This window comes from Tympanuchus pallidicinctus, unplaced genomic scaffold, assembly GCF_026119805.1.
Source record: "Tympanuchus pallidicinctus isolate F22 unplaced genomic scaffold, pur_lepc_1.0 scaffold12, whole genome shotgun sequence".
NCBI lineage: Eukaryota > Metazoa > Chordata > Aves > Galliformes > Phasianidae > Tympanuchus > Tympanuchus pallidicinctus.
The window spans coordinates 17,846,737-17,873,480 of NW_026294637.1; the positions used below are offsets into that span (position 1 = coordinate 17,846,737).

Consider the following 26,744-nt stretch of genomic DNA (forward strand, 5'->3'; position numbering starts at 1 on the left):
AGCTTAGATCCCAACCCCTGCACGTGTGTGTGACACTCCAGCATTGATGGCCAAGCACCGGAACAAATAACAAGATTACTAAAACATGGGAGTACCAACAGCTGCTACTATTATTGCTGAAAACTCCCACTGTTACCGCTTCCCCTTGTCAGTTCCATTAGAAGCAAAGAGGGAACCGAAGCAGGCATTTCTTTGAAGTCAGAAGCAAAAAGTCCCTAAGAAAAGAACCTACGTCAGGAACCACGGCCTGACCTCCACCCTTCCTAATGGGTCAGCCAAATGCTTTCAGCAAACACCTTCCATCTGCTCCTGCAGCACAGTCGGGATGATGCTCAGGCCACAGACGCTTGGCTGATGAACAGCATGCGACAAAGGTTAGGAACACAAGCAGGATGCAGACGTGCTGAGCCCCAGCAAAGTGGATGCACCTCTAACCCAAGCACAGATGTGGTGATGAGAGGTGGTACAGCAGGGAAGGCGTCAGAGCAGTGACATTAAGGCAGGACTCCAGAGATAGCACGTCGCAATTCGCTCCCCAAAAAAACCAGAATTTGTTGTGCTCCAACCACTGGCAATTCAGTGTCTGAACTAAACTGCTTTCTAAGAGATGAATGCCAGCATTCTGCACACTTATTCCAGCTCTTTTTTGATACCTGTCTTTGAACGCAGGCCCCACCAGTGGCTATTAAGAGCCAGGACAGGTTCAGACAAGAGGCTGAGCTTTCCCTGCACACCCCACAGCTTTCATCTCAGAGCAAGGAGGCAGGAGGTGCTCGGCAATTACAGCAGCCGGGAAGGCAGCGCTCACCTGGCTGCTGTGTAGCTGGTCTCCTCCAAGAGCCTCCTGCATCAAAGTTTCCCTTCCTCCTCCTCCATCAGCAGCGCTGCAGGGACCAGGCAGAGCCTCTCCCCCCTTCCCCACAGCTCTAAATTTGCCTGCTTGCTGAACACGTCTATTCTAGGCAAAGACAGGCGAGATGAGGGAAGCGAAGCGCACGCATCAATCGTGTCGAGAACAACATCAGTGCCAAGTTCTTCCCTGCTATAGCTGCTTCAAAGAACGTGTCTGATGTGGTGCTACTCTAAGCCAAGTAACTTAATTTGTGAAAGAAATTCTCTCCACGGAAAGCAACCAGCTCTCTGAGAACACGGGGAGAAGTAGAAATAGCCCATGTAATGGGGAAAAGAAATATTTAAGACAACACATGAGTCAATGTGATCAAATCTTTAGAGCAAGGGAAGACAAAAGAAAGACCATCTGGGGACACCGATAGCCCCAAGCTGTTCCCAGTCTGAGCTGAGACTTGACAGGGCACAGGCAAGCAGTCCCAAAGCAAACTCTATGCAGGTCTGGGGGAGCTTTGTGGCTCCCAGCTCCAGCTTCAACACGACATCTGTGATACAGCTAATCCTCAGCCTTGGGAGGATTGAGGGCTGACAGCAGGGCTTGTCTCTGCAGCAGAAAAGGGAGGGAGGGTGCTCTGCATATGCTACCCATTCCTAGCAAAGTAAGGAACGAAGGCAGGAGGGATGGGAATGAAGTAACCAGTTTCTGTATGTGTAAAATGACAGTCATCATCTGGAATGGGTTTCCAAAACGTAGGCAGTAACCAGGAAGGGTGTATCAAGTTAACAGAGCCACGGGGTGTCTGATACTCATCAAATCTTATCCCCTGCATATTGAAAAATAAAAACAGTCTCTCTTCTCCTGGGAGCTGTAATCCTCCAGACAGGATTAAACTCTAGCAGTCAATAAGCCACCCTGGCCAGAACAATCCAGCATTTGCTGTGGGATAGCTGAGATCGTATCAGCAGACAACAGTTGTGCTTTGAAAGGAATTAGAGGGGAACACAGGTAGCCTAAAGGTAAGGGAACATTTTCTGCTCTGAGCTTTCCTAGTGTCACATGGTGGCATTTCAGGCAAACCAGCTCCCATCTTCACGCTCTGTCAGTCTTGATGGTACATTCAGAGTGACGCCAGGTCTCCCCCTGTCTCCAATTTGTCTCAGAGCTCCCATCTAATTACAGCGTGCGTTTGATTGCCTTTGTAGGCAGCTCCTGAGAACTTCAAACATGGCACCCAGAATTAGAAGACACCTTGGAGAAATATTCGCTGCCACCCAACAAACCAGCCCCACTGTGTCAGAAACAACATGCCTCTCCCATTGAGTCACTGGCAGTACCCTGCAATCCTCAGCACCTGCCTCGACCCTGCCATATTTCTGCTGTCACCTTGTGGTGGCCATGAACTCCTGCACCTTTGTTCTTGCAGCACTGCACCAGCTTTGCCCAAGACAACGGAATACAGAAACACTGTTGCTGAAAAGGAGACGTGATGCTCTTTGGGCCACCTTCTCAGCAAGCATCTATAGCACAATGAGTTCTTTACAGGCCTAACTAAAGGAGGAAGACTGGGCAGATCAGCTGCGGTCTTCTGGCAGCTCATGGACATAGCCAGCATCTTGTTCTGGAAGAGGAGTGCCCTCTGCTGAAATAACAGTCCTACAACAGGCAGACCACGTTGCCCAGGTTCCACAACCCAGTAAGCATGCATTGCCTTGCAGATTTAGAATTTAAGGCAGCACGGATCACTACCCAAACAACAGGCAAGTGAATACAGTCCATTTAATACAGTCAAACACAGGGAGGGACCACAAGAGGAAAAGGAGATAGCCTGAGGCATGGCAGGTGGGCAGGAACGAAACAGCAGGCAACAGTACAGAACATCACCAGATCTAAGACTGCAGAACCGTGCTGCATCTTCCCAGCACACAAGAGCTGCATTTTTCTCTGTGCTGAACAAAGCTCTGAGGTCTCAATAATGGTGGTCAGAATGGGGAGAAGGCTGGAAAGAGATCACAGGAGCTGGAGGAACTGTCCTCAGCTTGCTCCATGCTCTCAAACAGGCGTGCCCAACCCACCTGCATGGATAGAAGCAGCCACCTCAGCTGCTCCATTCCCCACAGAGCTTTGGGCTGGAGTCCCAGACCGAGGAATGTCAGTGCCATACAGTGGTCCAGGCCCTCCTGCCCAGAGCTAGAGAGCCCCACCAGCAAAGATGAGCTCCAAGGCAGCCTGAATGTCCCCTCCAGTAGCCTGCAGAGCCCGGAGACTCAGCTCATCATCGTGTATGCCCATGTCTCGCAGTTGCTGAAGCTGTGGCTGCCACTGGCTCTACAGACAGGAAACAAAAGAAGCTAAGGGTAGGTGTGAGAGTCCAAGCAGTAAAAAAAAAAAAAAGCCTTCTCCAAAGCCCACTCCACCATGCTGGTTCATCCCATCCCTCTAGCTCACAAGCACAATTCCAAATGTGCAGAAAGGTCTTGAAAGTTCTAAGTCTTGCTGGTAATACTCTAAACCCATCTCTCCCACTTCCACCCAGTCCTTCTGCAAACGTCTATCCTGCCACCTAAATAAAGCTCTTCACCAGTGACCCTTCTTCCAACTTAAAATCCTGCCACAGCTGACAGCTGGAAGAGCCACCTCTACCCCGCAGTGCTGAGTGTGATAAAGAGCTCAAAAGAAAAGGCTGAGACACTGACCTGCAGACTGGGCTGCCCTGAGGCCTGCAGGGCGTGCTGCAAGGCCTGGCTGAAGAGGTCATTGGTGATGGGTGTTCCTGACTGGACACTGGATGACATAGGAGAGGTCCCAGAGGAGTGACCCTAGTGAGAGACAAGTTGCATAGAGCTCAGAAGAGCACTGGCTGCAGGAACCTGGGTCCACATAGGGCTTGCACTCAGTCAAATGCTGGCTTTAGAGGGCAGGAGGACACCCGCAGCTGGTGCTGTACCTGGGTACCAGGGGTTGGTGTGTGGGAGCTGCTCTCTGGGGTGCTGGCCAGTGCCAGTGCAGTTGCCAGCTCACTCTGGGTGATGGGTCGTGGTCCAGCAGCCCCAGAGTAACCAAGGGAAGCTGGGCGGGAACCAGAAGTGCTGCTGGATGGTGTTGATCTTGTGCTCTGCGTGGACAAAACAGACCTCTGGTGTCAGTGGCCACGTCCCATTAACACCTGGCTCGTGTGCTTATCGCTAGGGATCCCTTCCCTGCAGTTCTTGAAAGTCAAACATCAAGTCTTTAAAAAGAACCATCTGGCAATTGGAGGAGTGCCCTCTGCTGAAATAACACAACATCACTTGTGCACAACTCTGGTTCTGCAGCAGCTTGAATACAAAAGGTGTTTACTCTGATGGCAAATGCTACTGAGTTGTGCTTCTTTCTTCTGTTGTGACCCTACTTCAGCACTCCAAAATCCTAACATGCAGAGCACTCAAGCATACCACAATTATTAATACAGCATCTTAATGAACTCCCAGTCAGCCACAGAACACGCTGCTGATGAGAATATACAGAAAACCTTTAGAGACTTTAAGAGCTATAAAGTTAAAACCATTACCACAAATCCAAAATAGTTGTTCCAGCCAATCCAGCCTGTGAATTACCTGGTGAAAGTCATCTTCATCGTCAGAGAGACCTTCAAACAGAAAACCACCTGCAATAGAAAGAAGACTCAACAGATGCTGGCAGGAATTGGGCAGCAGATGAGAATCCACTAGAGGCTTTGGTCACACAGCCAAGCTCAGCACTAATAAGTTCATTTGCAGCAGGTCAATGGAAGGCAGTTCAGGCCCATCACTCGTGCAAAACAGGGGCCACAGCGATCTGCTACCAACAGTGGTGATACACACACAGCCAGGAGAGGCCCTGAGGTTGAACTGCACCAGACAAGCCTCTCTCAATACGATCTGTCAAACCACAAAGCACGTTCCAAGCTCAGGTACCCAGACCTCTTTTGTTTCTCAGCCCTGCATCAGTAAAACACCGATTTATCCGTAACGGATCCTGCAGCACATCATTTCTGCAGCTCCCTCCCACGTCTGATGGCCACAGGCTGCACGTACCCGGCATGTCACGGTAGGAGCCAGAGGACATGGCACGGGAGGACGCCTCTGGGGCTGGGAGCGGGGTGCTGCCTGCCACCGAGTGCAGGACGAGGACGATGGCATTGACGAGCGCAGGGTGAGCCGGTATTAACCTGGAGAGACAGGGTGCAAGAACAAATCGTGTGCATAGAGAAACCAAGGAAGTTACAGCAGGAATGGCAGAGCTATCCCCACTAGTTGAGCCAACACCATCTCCATACAGCCTTTAGCTATCCAATAACACCTCCTCACAGAGCCAGACAAACCAGGATCCTCCTCGATCCCATGCTGGCCCCCCCACTGTACACATCTCCCATATGCTCTCACAGAGCAGCTCCCTGCTGGGAGCTACCAGATCTGGAGGTGAGGACGAGCCTGCTTCCACTGTGTCAACAGATGCTTACCAAAGCATCTGCTGCTAAGAACAGAGAACAGTCCTTCCCCACATCTCTGTCTTGGTGTACCTGTGCTGGTAGAAAGCAGCAGAACGCTTTTTCCCCACCCAGAGGGAAGTGACCTAAACAGGATTACAACAAAGGAGCTGCTTAGTCACCATGTCAGCTTACACAAACTTACGTGTCCAACATGTTGGGGTCTGCAAACACTGAGAAGAGATCTTTGTCCTGCAGGACGCCTGGGAGAGTCCAGGAAACGTGACCAGTAAGAGATGGGATACAAGACACGCAGGAGCCAGTCCAACCATGGGAAAGAAAGCCAATCAGTTGTTTTTCAGGAAATGAGTCATGAAAAGACACCAGAAATACTCTATTATTGTTCTCAGAAACCTTTTGTGCCTTCTTAGACAGACTAAATCACAGCCACACCCCCGGGACGCAGGGCTTTCCCAGCAGATCCCACAGGCTGTGCTTCAATGCAGACAGCTCTACTTTAAGGCAGGATCAAGCCTGCCACCCAGCTCACCCCAGATGGCTGCATGAGACTGCAATCACACCCCACGTCAGGAACGCTTTCTGAATGGGTTCAGTGTTTAACCTGAAATATTTGTTTTACTTTAAAGCCATCCTTATCCAGCTTTCTCCAGACCTTCTGACTCACACCTGGACTCACCCAAAGCGACTGGGTCACTGCTGAGGCCAGGAGTAGCAACTATGATCTGATCCAACGACTCCTTGTTCCCCAGCATTTTGAACACCTGTCAGAGAAATCAGAATCCATCAGCAGCGTCACACGGCAGGGTTTCACTAAGGGCCTTTCTTTAGAAAAGGGGGTCAGACAGAAGACACCAAGGAGGTGATGTACAAAGTCCCACTCACTGCATCTCTGTAAGCAGGGCTGCTGTGCAGGGCTGTGTGAAGGACACGGAACTCCCGTACCGCTGCTACCTTGTCCACTGGCTCTGAGGGAAGAAAAACAACAGTTCAAAACATGGCTCTCCCTCTGTCAGCTTCACAAGCCATTTTACACCCTCCTTGGACTTCCCAGCTGCAATAGCAGCAGTGATTCTTTAATTCTCCTGAGTTCAATTTGTCTGGGAAGGAAGGATACAGATCACAACTGTTCCAGAGCTGTTACCACAGCTTCACAAGCCCACCAAGGGCTGCGGCCACATTCCCACCTGCCAGGCATAGAAAAATAAATATTTCATATGTGTATAAAATTAAATGCACTGAAATAATTCTAAAATGGCCATTTTTACTCTACATTCAGACACCCACAAGCTCTAGCTGTACTAATGAGACACTTGGCTTCTGATTCTCTAGCAACGCTAAGATTGGTCAGAGCTACTTAAGAAGGGATTTTCAGCTTGCAGTTGGGCTTGATGATCATTAATGCCTTTTCCAACCTGAGCAATTCTACGATTCATTCCACACTTCTGCCATCAGCAAGGTAAAAGTAATGCCCATTCACCACTTTGAGTGGTGGAGCGCAAACAGATCAGTTCCACCTCCAAACCCCATGCCATTCTCCTAGAAACACATCACAGAGAACAGCAGCTCCTCACACCCAAGGTAACCTTCACCAACTCCTCCCCACCTGGTTTCTGATCAGGCTCAGGCCAGGACTTGCGCAGGACATGGACAGTGGAGCCTGACTGGATGCCATAAAAATCAAGCGTCTGGTCATCCCTCAGCTTACGGCCACAGTAGATCAGATCTATGGAAAAGACAAAGCCATACCGGCACACCCAGGAAGGGTCTGTGGTCCTTCAGAAGTGAGGACTGGAGATATCGCCCTGCCTGCATCTGGGTCGGCAGCACAAGAAAACCCCAGGGCAAAGACTCACAAAGCTTCAGTTTGCTCCCTCCCTCAGCAGAGCCACAGGAAGGCAGGAGCTGGCCACGACCCTGTGCACCTACCGATGAGCTCGGGGTCCGGGACGGACTCCTGCAGCTTGCCGGTGATCAGCTGCTTGAGGTGGGAGATGCTGCACCCGCCCAGGGGACACTCCCCGAGCTCCGTCTCAGGTAAGCGTAAGATGGATTTGGGAGCCAGCGGCTGGTCCGCCAGCTTCACCGCGATGTGCCACTCAGACACGGCCATCTCCGGTCACAGAACCGACCTCAGGCCCACGGAGAACCGGAAAGGGAGGAAAACAACGCGCGGTGACACAGCCTTCAGGCCGCCTTAAGAACCGCAGGCCCCGCTCTCGCACTGGGAGCCCTGAGCCGCGTACGACGACGTTCTCCAGGCTCCCAGCCGAGCGCTCAGCCCCTCACGCACACACCTGAAGCCGCGCAGAGGCGGCCGCCACGTCTCACCAGGAGCAGAAGCGGAACGCGGCCGGCTCCCCCGATCAGGCCTCCCCTCTGCGTCGGTCTTCCGGCGTCGCGCCGGAAACGGAAATGCGAACACAAGCGCGGTGCGCATTGGGAAATGCAGTCCGCTCTGTGTGGGAAAAGAGAAAGCCACCGATTGGCCGGCTTGCCGATGAGGTGGCACAACGAGCCAATGGGCGGCCGGCTAAGGGTTTAAAGGAGGGAGCGCGGCAGCGCGGGCTCACTCACGGGTGGTGGGAGGGAGGGAGTGTGGCGGTGGGTAGCCGCTGCTCGGCGAAAGGAAGGCCGCCCAGCGAAGAGCTAGAGGCTGCAGGGCTCGCGGCAGCGCTGGGCTGCTAGCGAGCCTCCCCGCAGCTCAACAGCCCATGGAGACGCATCTCCTTCAATTCCCGAATGAACAACTGCAAGCACATGAGCTTTTACCACTGCAACCAGAGGCTGCTGCCCTTCCCCCAGCTCTTCCTATCGAGGCAGAGATCAGTAGGACAGCACAAACTTGCTACAGGAAGATGGACCCCCTTCCCTAAGCTGAGCAAGCTCTGGGAATACTTGCTGCCGCATCTTGTCACTCTCTCCCAAAAAAGGAGAGGCTCCTCTCATCACCAAACCTGTGCCAGCACGCTAACTTTTCTAGTAGGAAGAGGTTCTAAATAAAGTCAAGTTACCATGAAAGTACAGAAGGGCTGCAAGAGCTGCATACCAGTCAAGTTTTTCTCCCTAACAGTGCTTAAAATGGTCTGCATGCAGCCGGTTCGTAGTGACACTGCACGGTTTGCAGTGGGTCACCCGAAGTTTGTTTCGTTAAGTTGCAAACTCCTAAGCAGACAGTTGGAATCCAGGACTGACTCTAAGCCCTCATACCACACAATCCTTGAAGCATACCCTCCCCGAAAGAAAGCAAGAAAGACTCTTACACTTTTAAGCCTAAGTTTATTTGTTCTCCTACAAACGAGTCAGATGTGACAAACCTAAAGGTGACAAACCTACTTTAGTGTCATCCTGTTAGCATTACATAGGAAATGTGAACAACTCATCTACTTTCTGCCCCAGAACCACAGCCAACAGGCTGCCATTTCTCTCCACTAAAAAGCTAGTCATGAACTGGTCCAAACTGGAGCAAGGCCATTAAAATGCACACCATATGCTACTACTCAGTACCCCCACAAATTAGAACATAAAATAAGTAACAGTCAAACAATACTGGTCCAAGCTGAAGGGAGAGCTCCCAAGGACAAGCCTGCAACACCTCCTCCCATGCCTGCCCCACTGTGGGGACACCCCAGGTGACTGCCAGCAGCCCCTCTAGAAGCACTTGCGATGGACGATGGAGGGGCCAGACTCATCATACTCCTGCTTGCTGATCCACATTTGCTGGAAGGTAGAGAGGGAGGCCAGGATGGAGCCACCGATCCAGACAGAATATTTGCGCTCCGGTGGGGCAATGATCTTGATCTTCATGGTGCTGGGTGCTAGAGCTGTGATCTCCTTCTGCATCCTGTCAGCAATGCCAGGGTACATGGTGGTACCCCCAGACAGCACGGTGTTGGCATACAGGTCCTTCCTGATGTCCACATCACACTTCATGATGGAGTTGAAGGTGGTCTCGTGGATGCCGCAGGACTCCATGCCCAGGAAAGAAGGTTGGAAGATGGCTTCAGGGCATCGGAAGCGCTCATTCCCAATGGTGATCACCTGCCCATCCGGCAGCTCATAGCTTTTCTCCAGGGAGGAGGATGAGGCAGCTGTTGCCATCTCCTGCTCAAAGTCTAGAGCAACGTAGCACAGCTTCTCCTTGATATCACGGACGATTTCCCTCTCAGCCGTGGTGGTGAAGCTATAACCTCGCTCTGTCAGGATCTTCATGAGGTAGTCAGTCAGGTCACGGCCAGCCAAGTCCAGACGCAGGATGGCATGGGGCAGAGCGTAGCCCTCGTAGATGGGCACTGTGTGAGTGACACCATCCCCAGAGTCCATGACAATGCCGGTGGTGCGACCAGAGGCGTAAAGAGACAGCACAGCCTGAATGGCCACATACATAGCTGGAGTGTTGAAGGTCTCAAACATGATCTGGGTCATCTTCTCCCGGTTGGCTTTAGGGTTCAGCGGGGCCTCAGTGAGCAGGACAGGGTGCTCCTCTGGAGCAACACGCAACTCGTTGTAGAAGGTGTGATGCCAGATCTTCTCCATGTCATCCCAGTTGGTAACAATGCCATGCTCAATAGGGTACTTCAGGGTGAGGATGCCCCTCTTGCTCTGGGCTTCATCTCCCACATAGCTGTCCTTCTGCCCCATACCCACCATGACACCTTGATGCCGGGGGCGTCCCACAATGGAAGGGAACACAGCCCGGGGGGCATCATCCCCTGCAAAGCCTGCCTTGCACATACCAGAGCCATTGTCCACCACCAGGGCAGCAATTTCCTCATCTGCCATGACTGAGCCTGGGGAGAGAGAGGACAAAGAAAAGATCACACGGAGCAATGGGCCACCAAGGGGCCAGACACCCATCCCCCTGCACTGCAAATTCACAAACAGATGATACATGAAAGAACCCCCAGAAGGATGAGAAAAAAAAGAAATAGCACACAGCCCTAGCAGTTATACATCCTTTTCCTCCAGGAAATGGACGCCGAGGGCTGCAGGCCCACCGGCTCCTCCTCCTCCCTCCCCTCAGGGATGCAAGGCAGCCCCTCCATACACGCAGCCCCTCCCTCCCGCACCCGAAGGAACAAAGGCCGACCCGAGTACAGAGCATCCTCCCTCACAGCGCCAAAGGGAAAAGGAGCGAAGAGAGCAGCAAAAACACAAAGAACAACGCAAAGGCCCAGCATCCCCTCAGCCCTCACCTGCACCACAACACCACCCCAACGCTGCCTCACCCGCAAATGCTTGGCCCCACCCCGCGCTCCCTCTGTTATATCCCCGGAACCGGAAGCGGCTGCTTACTTCGCCATCTCATTGGCTATCGTTCTCCCTTCGCTCCCACCTCTTTCTCTCTACTTCCGGCTGCGCCCTTCCTTTCTGCTCCAGGGCCTATACCCGGAAGTGAGGCGAGCGCTTCCGTTTCTGGGCACCACCCCCCTGCGCGCCGTTTCCGGCCGGGCTGAGGCGGGGCGGCCCGGGGCGGGCAGCGGCTGAGCTGCGCTGCGCTGCAGGCAGAGCCGAGGCTGCCGCGCAAATCGGGCCGGCAGCCACCGCGCCCGGGGCCTAACGCAGGTAACGGTCCCGAGCCTCTCCGGGAGGTTGGGAATGTCCTGAGGCGGGAGGAGGACGGTTACGGCCGTTCTGAGGCCGGTAAGGGGGGTACGGAGGTGAGGGGCAGCGGCCGTTGGGCTCTGCAGGGCTCCGGGTGGCTCGCAGCCGGCTGTGGGGCCGCTCGGTCCCGGTTTGGGAGGGTCGGATCTGGGGTTTAGGGTGCCCGGGACTCGTCGTCGTCGCCGCCCCAGCTTTGTTGGGAGAGATCCGTCGGGACGGCCCGCGGGCAGGTCCCTCTGATGAGGGGCTGTGATTAAAGAGCTCCGAGCCCCCACAAAGGGCGGCGTGTCGGGGCCTGAGAGTCACACACCCCCACCTCGGCCCGCGGAGGGCCGGGAAGTCGGCAAATAGCCGCAAATGGGGCGTGAAAGCTCGCGGTGCTGCCACGCCACAGCCCTCCCCGGCTTCCTCCCCATTATTTATTTCCAGACCCGCGTCTCCCTCTCGGCTTAAAGCTGCCCGCTTTCCCCCGGTCACTTAGCTGCTTGCTTAGGGCGTGTTTTCCCATCCAGACTCCAGCTCCCGCGGTTGGTGCAGGGTTCCGAGCCCTCGTTTCTGCATAAATCTTGCTACAACCTGTCACAGGTCGGGGACTCGCAGGGCGGCCGCATACCAGGGCGTGCTGCACCCGAGCTGTGTTTGCTCGCCCAGGATCGGCTCACTCGTTACCGTGAGGCACCCGGGCTGCACCCCCTTTATGGTTCCTCTTGCAACACGTGCCTGGTTGCTTTGCTGGAAACGAGCGTGGGGTTGGGCCAGGTGCTGCATTGTGCCTGAGAAACCTGAGGTTGCATTCAGCTGCCAGGTAATGCGTTGTTGCTGCTGGCTGCTAATCCACTCTCTGTTGTTGCACTCGCAAGCTGTCGTGTTGTGAGTGAGATACAAAAGACACGTCAGGGAGGTTTTTCATGCTGATGACAAGTTGCTGGGTAGCACGGGGAAGAAGGACTTCAACAATGAAGCACTTTGCACGAGAAGATCACTCAGAGCATCTGGGAGAAGCCTTGAAGTTACTGAAGGGAGGCTGAAAGCTTCCCCTTCTTAATAGGCATCTGCTGGGGTATTTGCATTCAGGAAGAAATACACGCATTTTGAAAATGGATGTTAGCAGAGCAGTTGCTTTTTCGTGTGCTTGGTTTGGGTTGGCTTGACGTGGTGCTGGTTGTAAACAGTGCGGGGGGAGGTGGTGGCCAGGAGGCTCCCTGGCTTGTTTGTGGTTTGCCTGCCTTTGTTTCTCCCACCCGGCTGTATTTTGATACCCATGAACCTTGAAGGGCAGCGAGGGAGATCTGCTTGAGCATCTTCTTACATTAAAAAAAAGCAGAAGCTAAGCAAGACCGTCTTTGTCAGCAGGTCCTGCAGGCGTGGGCTGCTCCCAGTGTTTGGTGATAAAGGCGTAGTCATCTTGTTGGGAGCTGTAGAGCAGAGCTGCGCTGCTCCCTGGGCTGCGTTTTGGTGGTGTTTGCCCAGGAGCAGCCTGGTGCTGCTTCACAACAGGGATCCCGGAGTGCTTTGGGGTCCTTTGGCTCAGAAAATCAAAGGGAAACCACCGGCGGGGCTCAGAGGGCACTGGCAGCTCTGTAACTGTGGGCAGGAGCTGCTCTGTGCCTCGCTGTGTTTCAAGCTGCAGCGATCTCTCCTTCGCTCTTGTCTCGCTCTCCTTGGGAAAAGCAGTGGCTAAAAATAGTGTTTAAGACATCAGAAGCGTTGAGAACGTGGCTGAGTCGTGAAATAAAGGAATTTAGGGATGAGTGGTATGCAATGGGCTTGCACGTTTCTTAATAGAAATATGGTCAAGATTATCACCCCGGTTATCTCCTTTTAAGGTAGTGTTTTCAGAAGAAGCAAAGCCTACAGTTAAACCCAGTATTTCAAAAGTAATAGCTTAGCACGGGAGGATTCTGACAGTAAACGGGCTCCCAGGATGGGGATGAGGCACTTTCAGATGCTGTCTTTGGGGTATACGAAAGTGAGGTTATAGCAAATGTGTTCAGCTTGAAAATACAATTAAACAGTCTGAAAATTGAATGCAAGTTGGAGCCTGAGGCTGTTAAACATGAAGCTGATTGTTTCACGGTCTCCTGCACAGGAAAGAGTATTGGCTTTGCACTCTATTTATCCTCTTCCCGGGGAAAAGATGAAAGCATTTTATATTCATACGGACAAATATTTGTCTATCTTTCAGATTCTGCCAATCTCCCAAGGTCGGGGCTTGAACCCATCCTGATAAAGCCAAAGCCACCCCCCTCTTTTCCCAGCCATGCAAACTGCGGGATGAAGCTGGAAGCTGTGGTCGAGCAGCTGCAAAAGCAGCAGCAGAAGCAGCAGGCTCCTCTGCAGATGGATTCCAGGGAGAGACAGCAGAGGCAGATGAGAGAAGCCCAGCTGCTCTACACGCAGCAGCTGGCCGTGCAGCAGGCCGTGCTGGCAGCCACATCTGGCAGGGCAGCAGGCGGCTCTGCTGTCGGTCCCTTGGCCAGGGGCCCACCTGCAGCTGGGGCCACGCGGGCTTTCGATCAGAGCAGCATGAATTCGGAGCCGGAAGAGGAAGAAGAGGACGAGGAAGAGGTGGAAGAGGAGGAGGAGGAGGAAGCGGGGTTGGAAGGGGGAGATCTTGAGGATGGTGCTGATGTGACTGGAAAAGAATCCTGCTCTGCTCTGAAATATTTTCACGCTCCCAAAGTTGCCCACCACAACCAAAGAGTGGCCTCTACCTCGAATCCTCTTCCGGCCTCAGGGCACCAGAGGGGACAGCAGGGCAAAGAAGAACAGGGTAAGGACACTACTAAGCAGCCATATGCCGGCTCCCCGTCTGGACGCCAGAACTGGAGATTGGATGAGCAGCTCAAACAGGTCGGTGCCAACTTTCTTTCCTTCTGAATAAGGGTGGCTGTCTGCAGACTGAGCATTTCTGTAGCCCGGTGGCCCGTTGCAAGCGCTGGCTATTTGGAAATAGCCTTAGAAAAGAGGCAAGAACTGGGCATGTGTGGACTTCTGTGGTGTTCTCTTCCAGGTTTGCTCTCACAAAGAGAGATCTCAAGCGCTCAGCTGGCTTTACAGACACAGATTTCTAGCTAACAATAGATCAGCCTGAATCTGTTAGAACCTGTGTGGACAGGTGGAGGGAGGATTGTGATTTTTTTTCCCTCTCATTTATCTTCTATCTCACTGCTGCTGTGCCATTCAGAATGGGACTGGTGCTCTGTTTATTCTGGTGCAGATATTTGCCTGATGATCTCTCAATCTATTTCACCTACGCTTTGTTTCACCCCTTTGTGTAAGACCTGACTGCGGTGACTTCAGCTGGATTTCTGGCTAGTGTTGAGTTATGGGTAGCAAGAAAGAGATCAATAATTCTTTTCTTTGTTAGGAAAAAGGTATGTCAGTTAATACAGTGTTTGTGTGGTGTGTTTTTAACTTGCTCTGACTTCCAGAGACATTTGCAGCCTGTATTTGAAATTGAGCCACAGGAAAAAAATGAGATTTAACCCTCCTTCCTAGATACATGAGCCTGAGTGTGCACACAACTGAGTTTTGCTTCAAATCCGAGCTAAGAAACCTTGTATGGACAAAAAGGGATCTGTTTTTCTTCCATTCCCCTCTTGCAAATGCGGTGAAATACAGAGGCTGGAGCTGCTCACTGGTGGCTGTAAACGTTTGGATCACACACACGAGATTTGTTTTACTCTGCCACGGGCAGGGCTTTGAGGAGAAGCTGCTAAAGCCCTCCCCAAGCCTTGGTGCTTCTCCCACTCTGCTTGCTGCAGCCTGGAGGTTCCTGCCTAGCTGCCCCAAACAACCTGTGTTTGGTTTGCTGGTTCCAACATGGCTGTGTGTGGCAGGTGAGGGGCATTGGGGCCTGCAAAGCATGCTGGCTGAGCCTTCCTGGTGCACAGGGTGCAGCGGGCACCCAGCTGCTGCCACATTTTCTTGAAGAGCTGCTCTGAAATAGGAGTTTGTAGGGAAATGAGGGCTGCGCGGCGCTCAGTTGCTGCAGAAACTGCCTCAGAATCTGCAGGATCGTAATGGCTGACAAAAGCTTCCTCTTTCTGGGTTCTGGGCGGAGAAGGGTGGGCAGGACTCTGGTTTTAGGGGATCAGGCTGAAAGATAAACTTGGGATTGGTTTGTGGCTGTTTTTACTGCTGGCGTGGTGGGTGCCGACAAGGTCGTCATTGTGCTTTGTCGCACTGCTCGCCCGTCTTGCGAGGGTCCTGAGAATTGTAGTGGATGGGCTTGGCTCCTAGCTTGCCTGCCCTGCTCAGGAAGACAAATGACTCTATGCATGCTAGATCTGCCCTTAGCAGATGTGGAACAGCAAAGCAATATTGTCCAAGCTGCTCTTATACAACTGATGCAGCGTGAGCTGATAGCGATGCTTTGGCCCAGTTCTGTAGCATTTAAGCAATGGTGTTTTGGTAGTGGATTGCAGCTTGCACGGCTCTGATTTCAGGCCACTTTATGTGAAAGCCAGCGTGCACAAAGGAAGCAAAACTTAAAATAACAGCACATCCTTCTGCTGGGGTCAGCAAGGCAAGTGCTCTCGGACCTGACTGATGTTACTGAGGGCTGCGTTGAGGCTGGCAGCATTAATGATGCTGCTGAAGTATATTCACCTTGAGTAGGGTAAATATTGCAGATCAACTTGTTTGCATTCACCAGCGGAGCCTGCATACCAGGGAGTAAAAATTTAACTGCAGTATATGGGATCAGAGCGGGGGAGGGATGAGCGGGTAGGGGGGCTGCCGTGGCTGCAGGGGGGGGCAAAATGTGAACCCATCTGCAGATAGTCCATTCATTCTGCCTTCGGTGTTTTTTTGTTGCTTTTTTTTTGGTATTTGAGATGTGTACATTGAAGACAGCGGGCTTTTTCTTTTGTCGTTGGCTAAAATGGTTGACACGGGCAGAAAAAACAAAGCACAGGAGTGCCTGTGCTCCTCACTTCATTTTCCAAGCGATTCCTGAATTGTTTTGTCAAGCTTGCGCTGAGGCTGAAGGCTAATGGCCGGTCAGTGTGTGCTGCTCCCAGCTGGACCTGCCCTGTTTGTGGTATGCTTAATGGCTGTTGCTTGCAGAGAAGTGAAAGTTGCTTCTGCTGCTGCTTCTAAGTGTGAATCGTTCTCCTAAAAGTCTCCATGTGTTGGAGAAGAGTGCATCTTGAAAGCATCAGGCTGAGACTGCCTGGAAGGTGTGAAAACAGCAGAGAAGTGGAAAGCAGCAGAGGGCTGAAGTCAGGCTCTATTCACTGTGGGACAGCCAAGTAAATAATTGTACAACAAGGCAGCAGACAAAAGAGCTGGCTCAGCTTATGACACAGGGGCGGTGGGAATCCCATCAGCACAAAACAGCGAGGGAGTGGAGCTGCTTGTCGGGGAGTTGCAGCCCGGAAAGGCGAGCAGGGGGTGTGCTCAGCTCCCTCCTCATCCAGCTCCAAGCCTGCACAGATCCACCTCCAGCCCTCCTCCGAAGGACGTCGTCTGTCCCCGAAGAAAAATGAGCTTTTAATTCCACGGGTGCAAATGGTGGTTGTAGCAGATGGTGGGGTGGGGGTCCTCATCCTGCAGGCTCTCGCATTGCTTGACAGTGGCTCTGGTTACCCTGGAGGCAGGACCAGCACCTCTGCCTCTATGCTGCTTGCTCCAACTCCTTTCTACCTGGGGCTGGCGTGCAGCACTCGCACGGCTAATTTTGCAAGGCTGCTATTACAGCGTGCACATCAGTACCCGCATTCCTTCGTGGAATGTAAAAACAAAGCCGAGGTTTTCAGGCATCAGCTGATATTTCATGCCTTCCTAAGGTGCAGCCAGGTAAGTAGCTGCAGAGCCAGGCGCTGCCTTTCTGAGCAGCACGTTTCTTGTCGGGTTGGCTGGCGTTCGGGTTGCAGAACTCACCGGTCACTCCTGAAAATCCTGACCTAAACTTTTACAGAGGTCAGGGTGTTTATTAAGATAAGTCAGCTTAAAATAATTACTTGGCTTTTGCTCCAGGCTCTAGGAATGAGCGAGTGGCTGAGATTCCATAGCCTTAGCTATGCGCCTCAAGTGTTGCGCGGATCGAGGTCTTGCTCAGGAGATACTCATTAATCCAGACGGGGTGAAGGTGCAGGAAGAGAAAAGTTGAATCTCAGACAGTGCCCATCTTGCCTCTTCGATCTGGGATATCCAGGGCTGGATTTCTCATTGACGTGGGTCGCTCTGCTTTGCTATGGTGGAGCAGATGGAGTCCGCTTCAATAACAGGCAACGTGAAACGTTTGGTTTCTCGGCTGTTAAAAGCCAAGTGTGTTCTTCAAGAAGATGGGTTTTGAAATTGTGGATTGCTGCTTCTCCTGCCGTTGTTTTATAGGTTGGTTCTGCTGCTTCATCCCTGTGATAGTGGCTGCTGTTGTAGCTCACGGCGAGGCTGTGGTTAAAGGAGGTGTATCTGTCACTCCAAATAGCGTAAGGGAGGGCAGAACCAAGGAGCCATTTGTGGTAACGACTGCAGGAGCCAGGTTTTCAGCCAGTGACTGAAGATTGAAGTGACTTCCAGTGCTGTCACACAAAATGAGAGGTTCCTGTACGCTCCTGTACTCAGAATGAAAACGGAGCCATGGGCATAAATCAAGGAGGGAATGCATTTTCTATAGCCGGCCTTGAAAAGGACTCTCATGTGTCTGTTTGAAGTGCTGTAGAGAAACAGCTCCTGGGCTCGTCCTGAGCCCGGGCTGAAGGTGCTGAGGTGAGGGGCTTTGGGGCTGGTTTTGTGGAGAGGTGGGCTGTGTTTGGGGATGTTTCCTTTCTGCGTGGAAATCCAGGAGTCAGTTGCTGATCGTGCCAACTCGAGGGGAGAGACTTGAAAGAGGTGCAGAGTCTTGCTTAAATTGACAGGTAAGTGGGAAAGGGCACCTCATGCCCTCTCCATTCTTGGCAGCAGCAGATGAACAGCCTGCGTGAGGCATCAGGGCATTGCCCCAAATCTTCATCACACAGGACGGTTCCGAGGCATTCATCAGGGCTGCAGTGCACGGCAGCAGCTGTGCTGTATCTGGCAGCAGAGTAAGGAGCTCATTTCTATCCTATTTGGCTCATTTTAGGATCCATTCAGGCACTAAATTTATCTTTAGGAATAGCTGCAGCTTGTCTCTTTCAGTGCCAATTTATAGATATCCCAGCTAGCACTGGAGCCAGTAGGTGGGATGAGTTCCAGTGTGTTGTACTCCTGTTTTCTCACTTCAGGGCAAACCCGAGAATGTCTCGTGGCAGTGAGAATTTCTCTTCCCTTGGCCACGTAGCACTGAGCAGCTCTTCTTGCCACTTAGGTTTTAGTTAATTCCTCCCAGTGTTTGTGAATAGGAATGGTTCACAAAGAGCCCGACTTTTCCTTTCGGATGAGGAAGTGAATTCCTGTTTGGCAAGGAATTGTGTGGTGCTATCAGCGCTGGGTTTTGGGAGCACAAAAGGAACTTTATAAAAAGGGCTGATTTGTTCCCTCCATTCTTTCTTTGTCTTTCCCTGCCTTCCCATCCTCCCTGCCATTCCTGGAATCACTAAAATGTTTTCCAAAGCGATCTCTTGAAGCTGTAGATACTGAATTGAGCTCTGTTATTAGCAGTGGGGAGGGCTTGTTCCAATTGCAGCCAGGCTTTACCAGGCAGCCCATGTCCACAGTAATTACGCCCTGGTTCTCCATGCTTGAGAACTTGCAGCTCAGGGCAGTAGTCCTGATCTTATCAGTGTTTTGTAGTACAACAGTTTTCTTTATAACGGCATCTGTTTCACTTCCTAAGGCTTAACTCTGCCCACAAAAGGAATTTCAGTGGATTCCCTGATAATCCTGAAATTGCTGCCCCTGTACCTTCTCATTGACTCCGTGCTTCCAGTTAACCCAGGGGGAAGGGAGGGGGGCTTTCTTTTGCCCCACTACATTTGGCCTAGCCCCTAAGTGGGTATTTCAGCAGGTCTCTGGCCTGAAAGCAGCGTTGGGACTGCAGGTCTGCAGCAAGGGAGGTGCAGAATGACTTTCTATTACATTCCGGGAGGCTTTTTCTCTCTGGTTTAATTAACCTCGGTAGGCTAGCTGAGCTGTTCTACAAGCCTTGATATTCCATTTTTATCGAGCATGGTGTTTGGTGGTCCATTTGAGAAGCAGCTGCCCTGCAGACTGGAGCTCAGGCTGCTGGCTTTCAAGGATTTTGTCCTGGAAAGAATGCAGTGGGCAAAGCTGGAGAGCGTTTGTTGCTCTCATTTCATCCACTCTCGCATTGGAGGAAGGGGTTAACCCTGCCTTTTGAATGTGGGATTGGAAAGCAAAATTGCTCCGGACATCTGAGCTTCCCTCTAATAAGATATTCCAGGTGGTTGGGGAGTAATCCTAAAATAGCTGCAGATATAATTGCTTCTGAAGGGAGGGCTGCAGCTTGTCTGGGAGCGCTGCGTGGCCCCAAGCCGGCTCTGGGTACAGGGTGCTCAGTGAGGACAGCAAGCTCAGGGCACCAGGGCTGCTCCTGCAACTCAGGGCACCAGGGCTGCTCCTGCAACTCAGGGCACCAGGGCTGCTCCTGCAACTCAGGGCACCAGGGCTGTTCCTGCAGCTCAGGGCACCAGGGCTGCTCCTGCAACTCAGAGCACCAGGGCTGCTCCTGCAGCTCAGGGCACCAGGGCTGTTCCTGCAACTCAGGGCACCAGGGCTGCTCCTGCAACTCAGAGCACCAGGGCTGTTCCTGCAACTCAGGGCACCAGGGCTGTTCCTGCAACTCAGAGCACCAGGGCTGTTCCTGCAACTCAGGGCACCAGGGCTGCTCCTGCAACTCAGGGCACCAGGGCTGCTCCTGCAACTCAGGGCACCAGGGCTGCTCCTGCAACTCAGGGCACCAGGGCTGCTCCTGCAACTCAGGGCACCAGGGCTGCTCCTGCAACTCAGGGCACCAGAGCTGTTCCTGCAACTCAGGGCACCAGAGCTGTTCCTGCAACTCAGGGCACCAGGGCTGCTCCTGCAACTCAGGGCACCAGGGCTGCTCCTGCAACTCAGGGCACCAGAGCTGCTCCTGCAACTCAGGGCACCAGGGCTGTTCCTGCAACTCAGGGCACCAGGGCTGCTCCTGCAACTCAGGGCACCAGGGCTGCTCCTGCAACTCAGGGCACCAGGGCTGCTCCTGCAACTCAGGGCACCAGGGCTGCTCCTGCAACTCAGGGCACCAAGGCTGCTCCTGCAACTCAGGGCACCAGGGCTGCTCCTGCAGCTCAGGGCACCAGGGCTGCTCCTGCAACTCAGGGCACCAAGGCTGCTCCTGCAACTCAGGGCACCAGGGCTGCTCCTGCCACCCTTTCCTGCAAGAAACTCGGGGTCAATCCTGCCTGCCGTGGCACAGCTGCGATGGAAGCGGCTGTTTGTCAAACATCAGCAAATTCCCTCGACGCAAAGCAGCGCAGGGAGAGGCAGGGCTGTCCCCAGAGAACGACCTGCCTCTGGGAGCAGTGTTTTTTCCTTCCTGCTACCATTGCTTGACTCATACAAAGGTCTTTTAATGACTTGTGAGGATATATTGATTTCTCGTGTTCCTGCTGCTCCTGCAGAGGAGGGCTGCTCACCGAAGGGCAACTTTGTTTTCCTAGGCAGAACAGAGCATGATACTAAAGCTTCCTCTGGGCTCTGTTGCTGCTGTGCAAAATGTGTTTGATGCTGCATCCTCCTGCATCCCTTCCCGTGGCTCTGGAGGGACTGACACGCGTGGTTGTGCTCGAGTCTCTGTCCCAACCCCTGCTGATATTTGGGATCTTTGACTGTAACCTTGGCGCAGACCCAAAGCTTTCGGCGTGCAGAGTCCTCGAGATGCAAGCTGAGGCTTGGGAAAGAGTCTGTCGGTGCTTAGGCCGCTTTCTGAATAAATAGAGCTTTATTCCCTGGCTGCTGAGCTGACATTTTGTGCTGGCTCAATGCTTGGCTGCTCTGCCACCTCCTGCTGAAACCTGTCCTCACGTCCCCAGCCACCGCGTGGGGGGCTTGGCAGCCAGGAGCCATGCGTGGAGAGGGGCAGAAGCATTTCTGGCCTGTAACAAAAGCAGCACAACACCAGGGAAAGTGTTTTTTTAACCCGTTTAACCCAGTGAGAGCAGGGCTTCGCGGTGCTTCAGGTGGAGGAATTGGAGATATTTGTCCAAGGCTGCTGGAGAGGATGGGTGGGAAGGCAGCCGAGTTGTTTCCACGCTGATTGATACCAGGCTGGGTGAGAAGCAGCCTCCTTATCTCTCCTGATGGCTTAACGTGGGGCAGCAACCTGCCTTCAAGCTGTCACAAGAGGAAGTGCTAATGCTGTCCTCCGTGTCTCACCTCGCTTCACTCCGTGTCATGCCAGGTGACATCCATCTCAAGCAATTTTCTGGGCATATGGCAGAACGTGCATGGCTTTGGCTGGCTTTAAGCTCCTTTCACTAGTTAGCTTGTGCTGAGCATTAGTCTGTGCTCTCAAGCCCCTCACAGTGTGGGTGCAGAAGGTAGGGGGCATTTTGTGTATCAGCACATCACCTCGTGGCTCATTCTAATTACCTGTTCTCCAAAGCAAGCAAGCAAAATAGCTCCTCAAGTCTTGTCCTGTGGACAGTTCTGAAATCCTGCCAATCTCAAACCCGCTGGTGGCAGGGAATTGTCTCCTTTAAGCTCCTTTCCCTTCTCTGTCCCCATCCTGAATGTAGTGGAATAAGCTCTCAGCATGAGCTGAGGGCCCAGTGCAAACAAGAGTTTGGCTTCTTGGAGCACCCCGTTTAGTGTTTAACACTACAGGTGTGTTTGCCCTCTGAACGTGTGCCCACGCCTGAGAAGAAAGCATCAGCCACCTGAAACCATTTTGTCTTAGACTCCGTGAAGCTGGGGATGCGCAGTGACTGCTGCCTGCTGAAGAAGCTGGCTCGTCTCTTCTTCTGTTACGTGGGTTTGTTGGTCTGTGTTGAGGCAGTGGGGTTGCAGGAGCAGCTGGGTATCACCATAATTAGCAAAAAAACCTGATGGTTTTAATCTCTGCTAGCAAGGGGCACCCAGATGAATCCTCCCAGGAACAAAACCGGTCCTCAGATCTCTTCCTAGAGAGGGCTGGGAATTGATCTGCTGTAATAAACAGCTGACATAACAGAAGTGGCAATAATCCCCCATTAAATATCTTTCAGTTGATGGGACTCGCTGGATAATTGACTTTCCAGCAGGAATTACTGGCTCAAACTAAATCAGCAGGCATTAGGGCAGCTCACTGCAGTGTTTTTTGAAGGGGGAGATGTGGCTTTGCCTGGCCTTGACAAGAGCTATTCATCTTTCTAATTCGATGGACGTGTCACAGCCAGATGACTCCCAGCATCTCAGATATTGGGCCTCCCGTGCCATTTACCTGCATTTTTGCGCTGGAACCTCTGGCTTGTTCCACTTCAGGATGTGTGCATGTATCAGGACAGAGGACAGGCTGAGCCACTCTGCTGGATGGAATTGGCCATGCTCTTCCCTGGAGGGGCTTTGGTGCACATGCTATATGAAGTTTATTGTTTAAAGCTGCTTGTCCAGCTTTCAGGATCATTCTTACGTTCTCAGTCCTGCCGTATCACCTGAGCCTTCCTCTGCTGGTCTCCTGCCCTGGCTGTGCTTTCAGGGTGATGATGAATTACCAGGCAGAACAAGCCTAACTAGAGTAATCCTTGTGATGCCTAAGAAGAATGAAGCTAAACCCAGCAAAGCTGGATCGCTGTTTCTGTGTGAAAAGTCCAAATTCAGTGGCTTCCAGAAGTAAGGGTGTGGGATGGGAAGAAGCCTTCCCACTGTTTTATTTCCCTGCTTCTTTTTGGCATGCTCAGCTTTTTGCTTTGTAGGCAAGCAAGTGGAGGCCAGAAGAGCATCTCTGAGCATGACAGGGGGCAGTTCTGTGACACCTGGCTGATAGAAAGGCAGGAGAGCCCTGTGTGAGCAGGGATAGCTGGCTAACACACTGCTGGTCTTTCACCAGAGGCTTTTAGGGTGTGCACTGGGTAAAAAGATGGATGTGGAGAGCCAAAGCAGTGCCTCTGTTTGGAGTTTGTTCAGCCTGTCCGTGGCAAAGCACCTGCCACTTTCCATGTCTCAGCCTTTACCTGCCTTCATGTAGGCTCATGCCCATAAATGCACATTTGAAGGCTCTCTGGTTGTCCACACTGCCTTTCCCAAGCTGCCCTTTCAGCCTTTCGTTCCTTTCTCCCCCCAGAACGGCAGTGTGACCTGGAGTGATGAAGGTGATGGATGTCGAGGAAGAGAAATTTCACGAGACTTTGCCAAGGTCAGTGTGATGGTGGGCATCTGGGGGAGGGATGGGGGGAATTCCTTCCCTGACCTGTGGCTACCGAGCCCTCCCTGTTGCTCAGAAAGCCTGCAGAGCTGGGCTGGTTTGCCTCTGGTCACTGGAATGTAGTTTGAGTTCAGCCTTTATAACTGCACTTCTAAAACTTCCAATCTCAGTCAGTGCTTTCTCTGGCTGGGGGAAGAGTGTTTTGTTTCTGGAGCCTGATTAGCACTGTGGTAATAGATCTGAATGTGGCAGCAATGTGTCACATCAGCTCGAGGAATTCATTTTGAACTGAGCTGGCTTTCTGAAAGGGTGCAGCTAATTGCTCTGCAAATACAGCAGTGTGTTTTCTTCCCAGAGCTCAGCGTGTGAGAAAGCACAGTGCTTCTCAGGAAATGAACCCACGAAGCCCCTTTTTTGGGCTAGATGAGTACCGAGTAGCTAGCAGCACTTACAGAGAAACTGAAATACATTTTTCCCCAGTGAATCTTTGCTCTTCTGTTGATCTGCTCCACAAGAAGGAATTAAATAAATGGTGTTTTTGTCTACGGCGTTGTCCTCTGTCTTGTGTGATATCCTCTCAGCAACACTGACCACAGCTTGTCACCCTGTGGCCTCAGAGGCCACGAGAGAGAACAGTAGGTTTTCTGTGCAGAGATGATGCTCGTAGCTGCCCCTTCTGAAAAAGCAGCAGGTAATGCCAGCCTGCAGTGCCTCTCACGTGGAATAAGCTTCCTGAGGAGCTGAGGGAAGTTGGGTTTCAAAAGCTTGGGTTTCAAAGCCTTGGGTAAAATTATTTCTGCAGCAAAGTGGTGCCAGGCTGATTACTAAGGCTTTCTGGCTTATTTCAGAGGAGCTTTTCCTGCCAGGAAAGTTCCAGGAATGTTTTCTCCTTCCTTGCCTGTGGTTGCCCCACAACAAACACCAGATGACCCGCTGGAGGAGGCTGATGTTGTTGCTTTATCTGTCTCCTTGTGGATTGTGCCTCCATCTTTATTTCCCCCCAACAGCTTTATGAACTGGACAGTGACCCTGAACGGAAAGAGTTCCTGGATGACCTCTTCATCTTCATGCAGAAGAGGGGTGAGTGAGCTTTGGGATGAACTCAATACGGTAAAACAGGGATTGCTGCAGTTTGGATACTTGCCTCCTGCATTTGAGAGAGCAAATCCAGCCCTTGAACCTGCAGATCAGATGGAAGGACGGGGGTAAGCCTTGAGATATTTACTTTGGAAGATGGTGAGCTCAGTAGGAAAGAATTCATCTGCCCTTTGATTTAATTTCACAGATGCTATTTCTCTTCCATCACTGCTACCTAATACCAAAGTGCCCCCAAAAGCCCAATTCGACAAGGGCTGAGTAGCACTGAGAGTTCTCTGATCTCCCCTTCAGAATAAGGGGCAGCACAGAATCAGGTGGCATTGTCACACATCTTCTCATGTTCTGCTTCAGAGTGTGGAAGCCGAGTGTGAAGGCGTTCACACCCCATATAGAGCTCACAATCTGAGGCCTGGGAAGAAGAAAAAAGAGAAAGACAAAGCCAGGTTTTCCTTTAGATTCACGACGTGTCAGTTTTCCATGTAGTAAAGCTGTGTAACTGAGTGCAGGAGCAAACTGTTCAAAGAAGTTCTCACATTCCTTCTGATGGTGTCAGCACCTTGCATCTCTCCTAGTCCCAGGATGGCAGTGCATGTGTGAAACAGCTCAGCTGAGCTGTCTTAAGTCTTCCTACCTTCTAGATAACGAAGTTTGGTTCCCTCATTACAAAGTATTCTTAATGGAAACACATAAAAGTATGCTGCTGTAAAAAACAAAGAGCCCACGGGGAAACACTCATCACCTGTGTCTGAATTTCTGGTAAATCCTTTACAGTGCTGTTTCCTTTACCTTTCCGTATGTGCCAAGTCAGTCAAACTCATCCAACCAGGATTTCTCCTGACACAAATTGTGACAGGGTCCGTTTTACTGTCTCCAAAATGTTTCTGAGTTTGGGAGGTAAGTGTGAAGAGCGGGCAAAATGATTGTGTGATCACTGGGCAAAATGATTGTCTGATCACTGGCCTGGAGTCTTATTTCCAGTTGGCCTTCTGAAGCCTGCATCTTTGGTTGCATCCCCTTCTGTGGGTGGCTGGAGCACAAGCAGAAGGGCTGTCCCAAGGGGAAATCCAGGCAAGTGCTCTTCATACCCACGTCCTCCTCTCCTGGCACAGCTGGAGCTGACAGCTGACCTTTCTGAATTTCCTTGTTCCAAAAAGCTCACGGAGCTTTTGTTTCTCAGTCATTCGAAATTTGGAGTTGAGTTTTGGGGATGTTTTTGGCTTTCGTGTACACAGCCATTACCGGGCTTCATTAGCTTGCAAATGTGAACCTGAGCTCACGTATTAATGTAAAGGCTGGGATGGCTGACACGCAAGACAATCTGAAGGGTATGACTGGCAGCAATAGAAACCACCAGATGCCCAGAGAGAAATCTGCTGAATACTTTAGTATCTCCTTCCTATTACCTTTCAATTATTTACAATTGACACCTTCCCACTGCAGGGGCTGAGCCTGTCACCAGCTGGCTGCTGGAGGAGTTGAGCTTTTAATCATCTGGGCATTTCCTAGTGTATTTGTTTTCTGGAAGCTCCCTTGTTTTCTCTCTTGTGAAGAGAGCTGGAAATGAAACATAAGAGCCCCAGCACCCGTGGGGGAGAGGCAGAGTGAGCTGCCAGCTTTCTGCCAGGGGATGTGGAAATATTGCAGGGAGTGAGCCTGTATTCTGCTGCACTCAGAAATCCGGAGGCTTCTGCAGCAAAGTTACCCCAAGGTGCTGTTCAGACTTTAATTTCTCTTCCCCTCCCTTTACGTGACAAGCAAGCATCCTAAAACAAACCAGGCTGAACAGCTGCCTTGTTCTGAGAGTCCTCCAAAGTGGGTAATGCTGAGGCCTCATTGCACCCGAGAGAAAAGTGCTGTGTTTCTTAGCTCCTATGTGTGAAGAGCTGCTTTATTTGCACCTTGTGACTGAAAGCAGCCCTGCTAATAAACACTGCTGGTGTAAAGATGGGGATTCTGTCATCCTCCAGAGGAGTGCCCCTTGTTTGGGGCTGATGGAAAAGGCCCCAAGGATTGCTAGCTGGTGCTGAACTGGAAGATAAATGGTAGATTTCAGGAGCTCCCGAGTAGCTGGAGGGATGAAAAGGTTTGGTTGTTGGTGCTGCTCTTTGGAATGTACCTAGAAAAAGCGAAGCCATGAAACAGGCTTAATGCAGATCAAATGTGCAGGTCTCATCTGCCTCTGAGCACAGCAGGTTGTCGCTGAATGACCACAGCTGCAAGTGATAAAATGGCCCTTCGGCAGCAATAATGATGGAAGAGGGAGATGAGAGGGGAGCTGTAACTCATCCTTTGTTGCTGTTGTGTGCTGAGGTGCATGGGCCTCACCCTGCGTGGGACTGAAGGGGCAGAGGGGGTGAGGAGGTGCAGCTTTGTGGGATGAGGGGCTGCATCAGTGCCTCCACGTGCCTCTTCCTCAGCTCTTCTGCAGCCTTGCACTGAAGGCCAACTGCCCTCAGGAG

The 26,744-nt window shown here is 51.9% G+C and overlaps 3 protein-coding genes across 5 annotated transcripts in view; 1 reads left to right on the top strand and 2 right to left on the bottom strand.

The window, feature by feature from the left end:
- Positions 1-2,612: 2,612 nt before the first annotated feature.
- Positions 2,613-7,705, bottom strand: UBL7 (ubiquitin like 7). Its single transcript, XM_052671692.1, has 10 exons — positions 7,242-7,705; positions 6,919-7,038; positions 6,198-6,280; positions 5,992-6,076; positions 5,500-5,557; positions 4,903-5,036; positions 4,444-4,493; positions 3,795-3,962; positions 3,544-3,666; positions 2,613-3,175 (listed from the first exon to the last, which is right to left on the bottom strand). The coding sequence occupies exons 1-10, from the start codon at positions 7,423-7,425 to the stop codon at positions 3,038-3,040; spliced, it is 1,143 nt and encodes a 380-aa protein (XP_052527652.1). The 5' UTR covers positions 7,426-7,705; the 3' UTR covers positions 2,613-3,037.
- Positions 7,706-8,571: 866 nt separating this feature from the next.
- LOC128075170 (actin, cytoplasmic type 5) lies at positions 8,572-10,615 on the bottom strand. Its single transcript, XM_052671672.1, has 2 exons — positions 10,508-10,615; positions 8,572-10,102 (listed from the first exon to the last, which is right to left on the bottom strand). Exon 2 carries the CDS (start codon positions 10,092-10,094, stop codon positions 8,964-8,966), a length of 1,131 nt encoding a protein of 376 aa, XP_052527632.1. The 5' UTR covers positions 10,095-10,102; positions 10,508-10,615; the 3' UTR covers positions 8,572-8,963.
- Positions 10,616-10,739: 124 nt separating this feature from the next.
- The window catches only part of ARID3B (AT-rich interaction domain 3B), a 31,291-nt gene continuing 15,286 nt past the window's right edge, over positions 10,740-26,744 (top strand). For 2 of the 3 annotated variants that reach the window (XM_052671669.1, XM_052671671.1), the window contains exons 1-4: positions 10,740-10,877; positions 13,102-13,769; positions 23,107-23,178; positions 24,195-24,267. In XM_052671669.1, coding sequence (XP_052527629.1) covers positions 13,191-13,769; positions 23,107-23,178; positions 24,195-24,267 — 724 coding nt within the window. In that variant the 5' untranslated portion in view covers positions 10,740-10,877; positions 13,102-13,190. Of the gene's footprint in view, positions 10,956-13,101; positions 13,770-23,106; positions 23,179-24,194; positions 24,268-26,744 lie in introns of all 3 variants that reach the window. The other variant, XM_052671670.1, reaches the window with a different exon arrangement.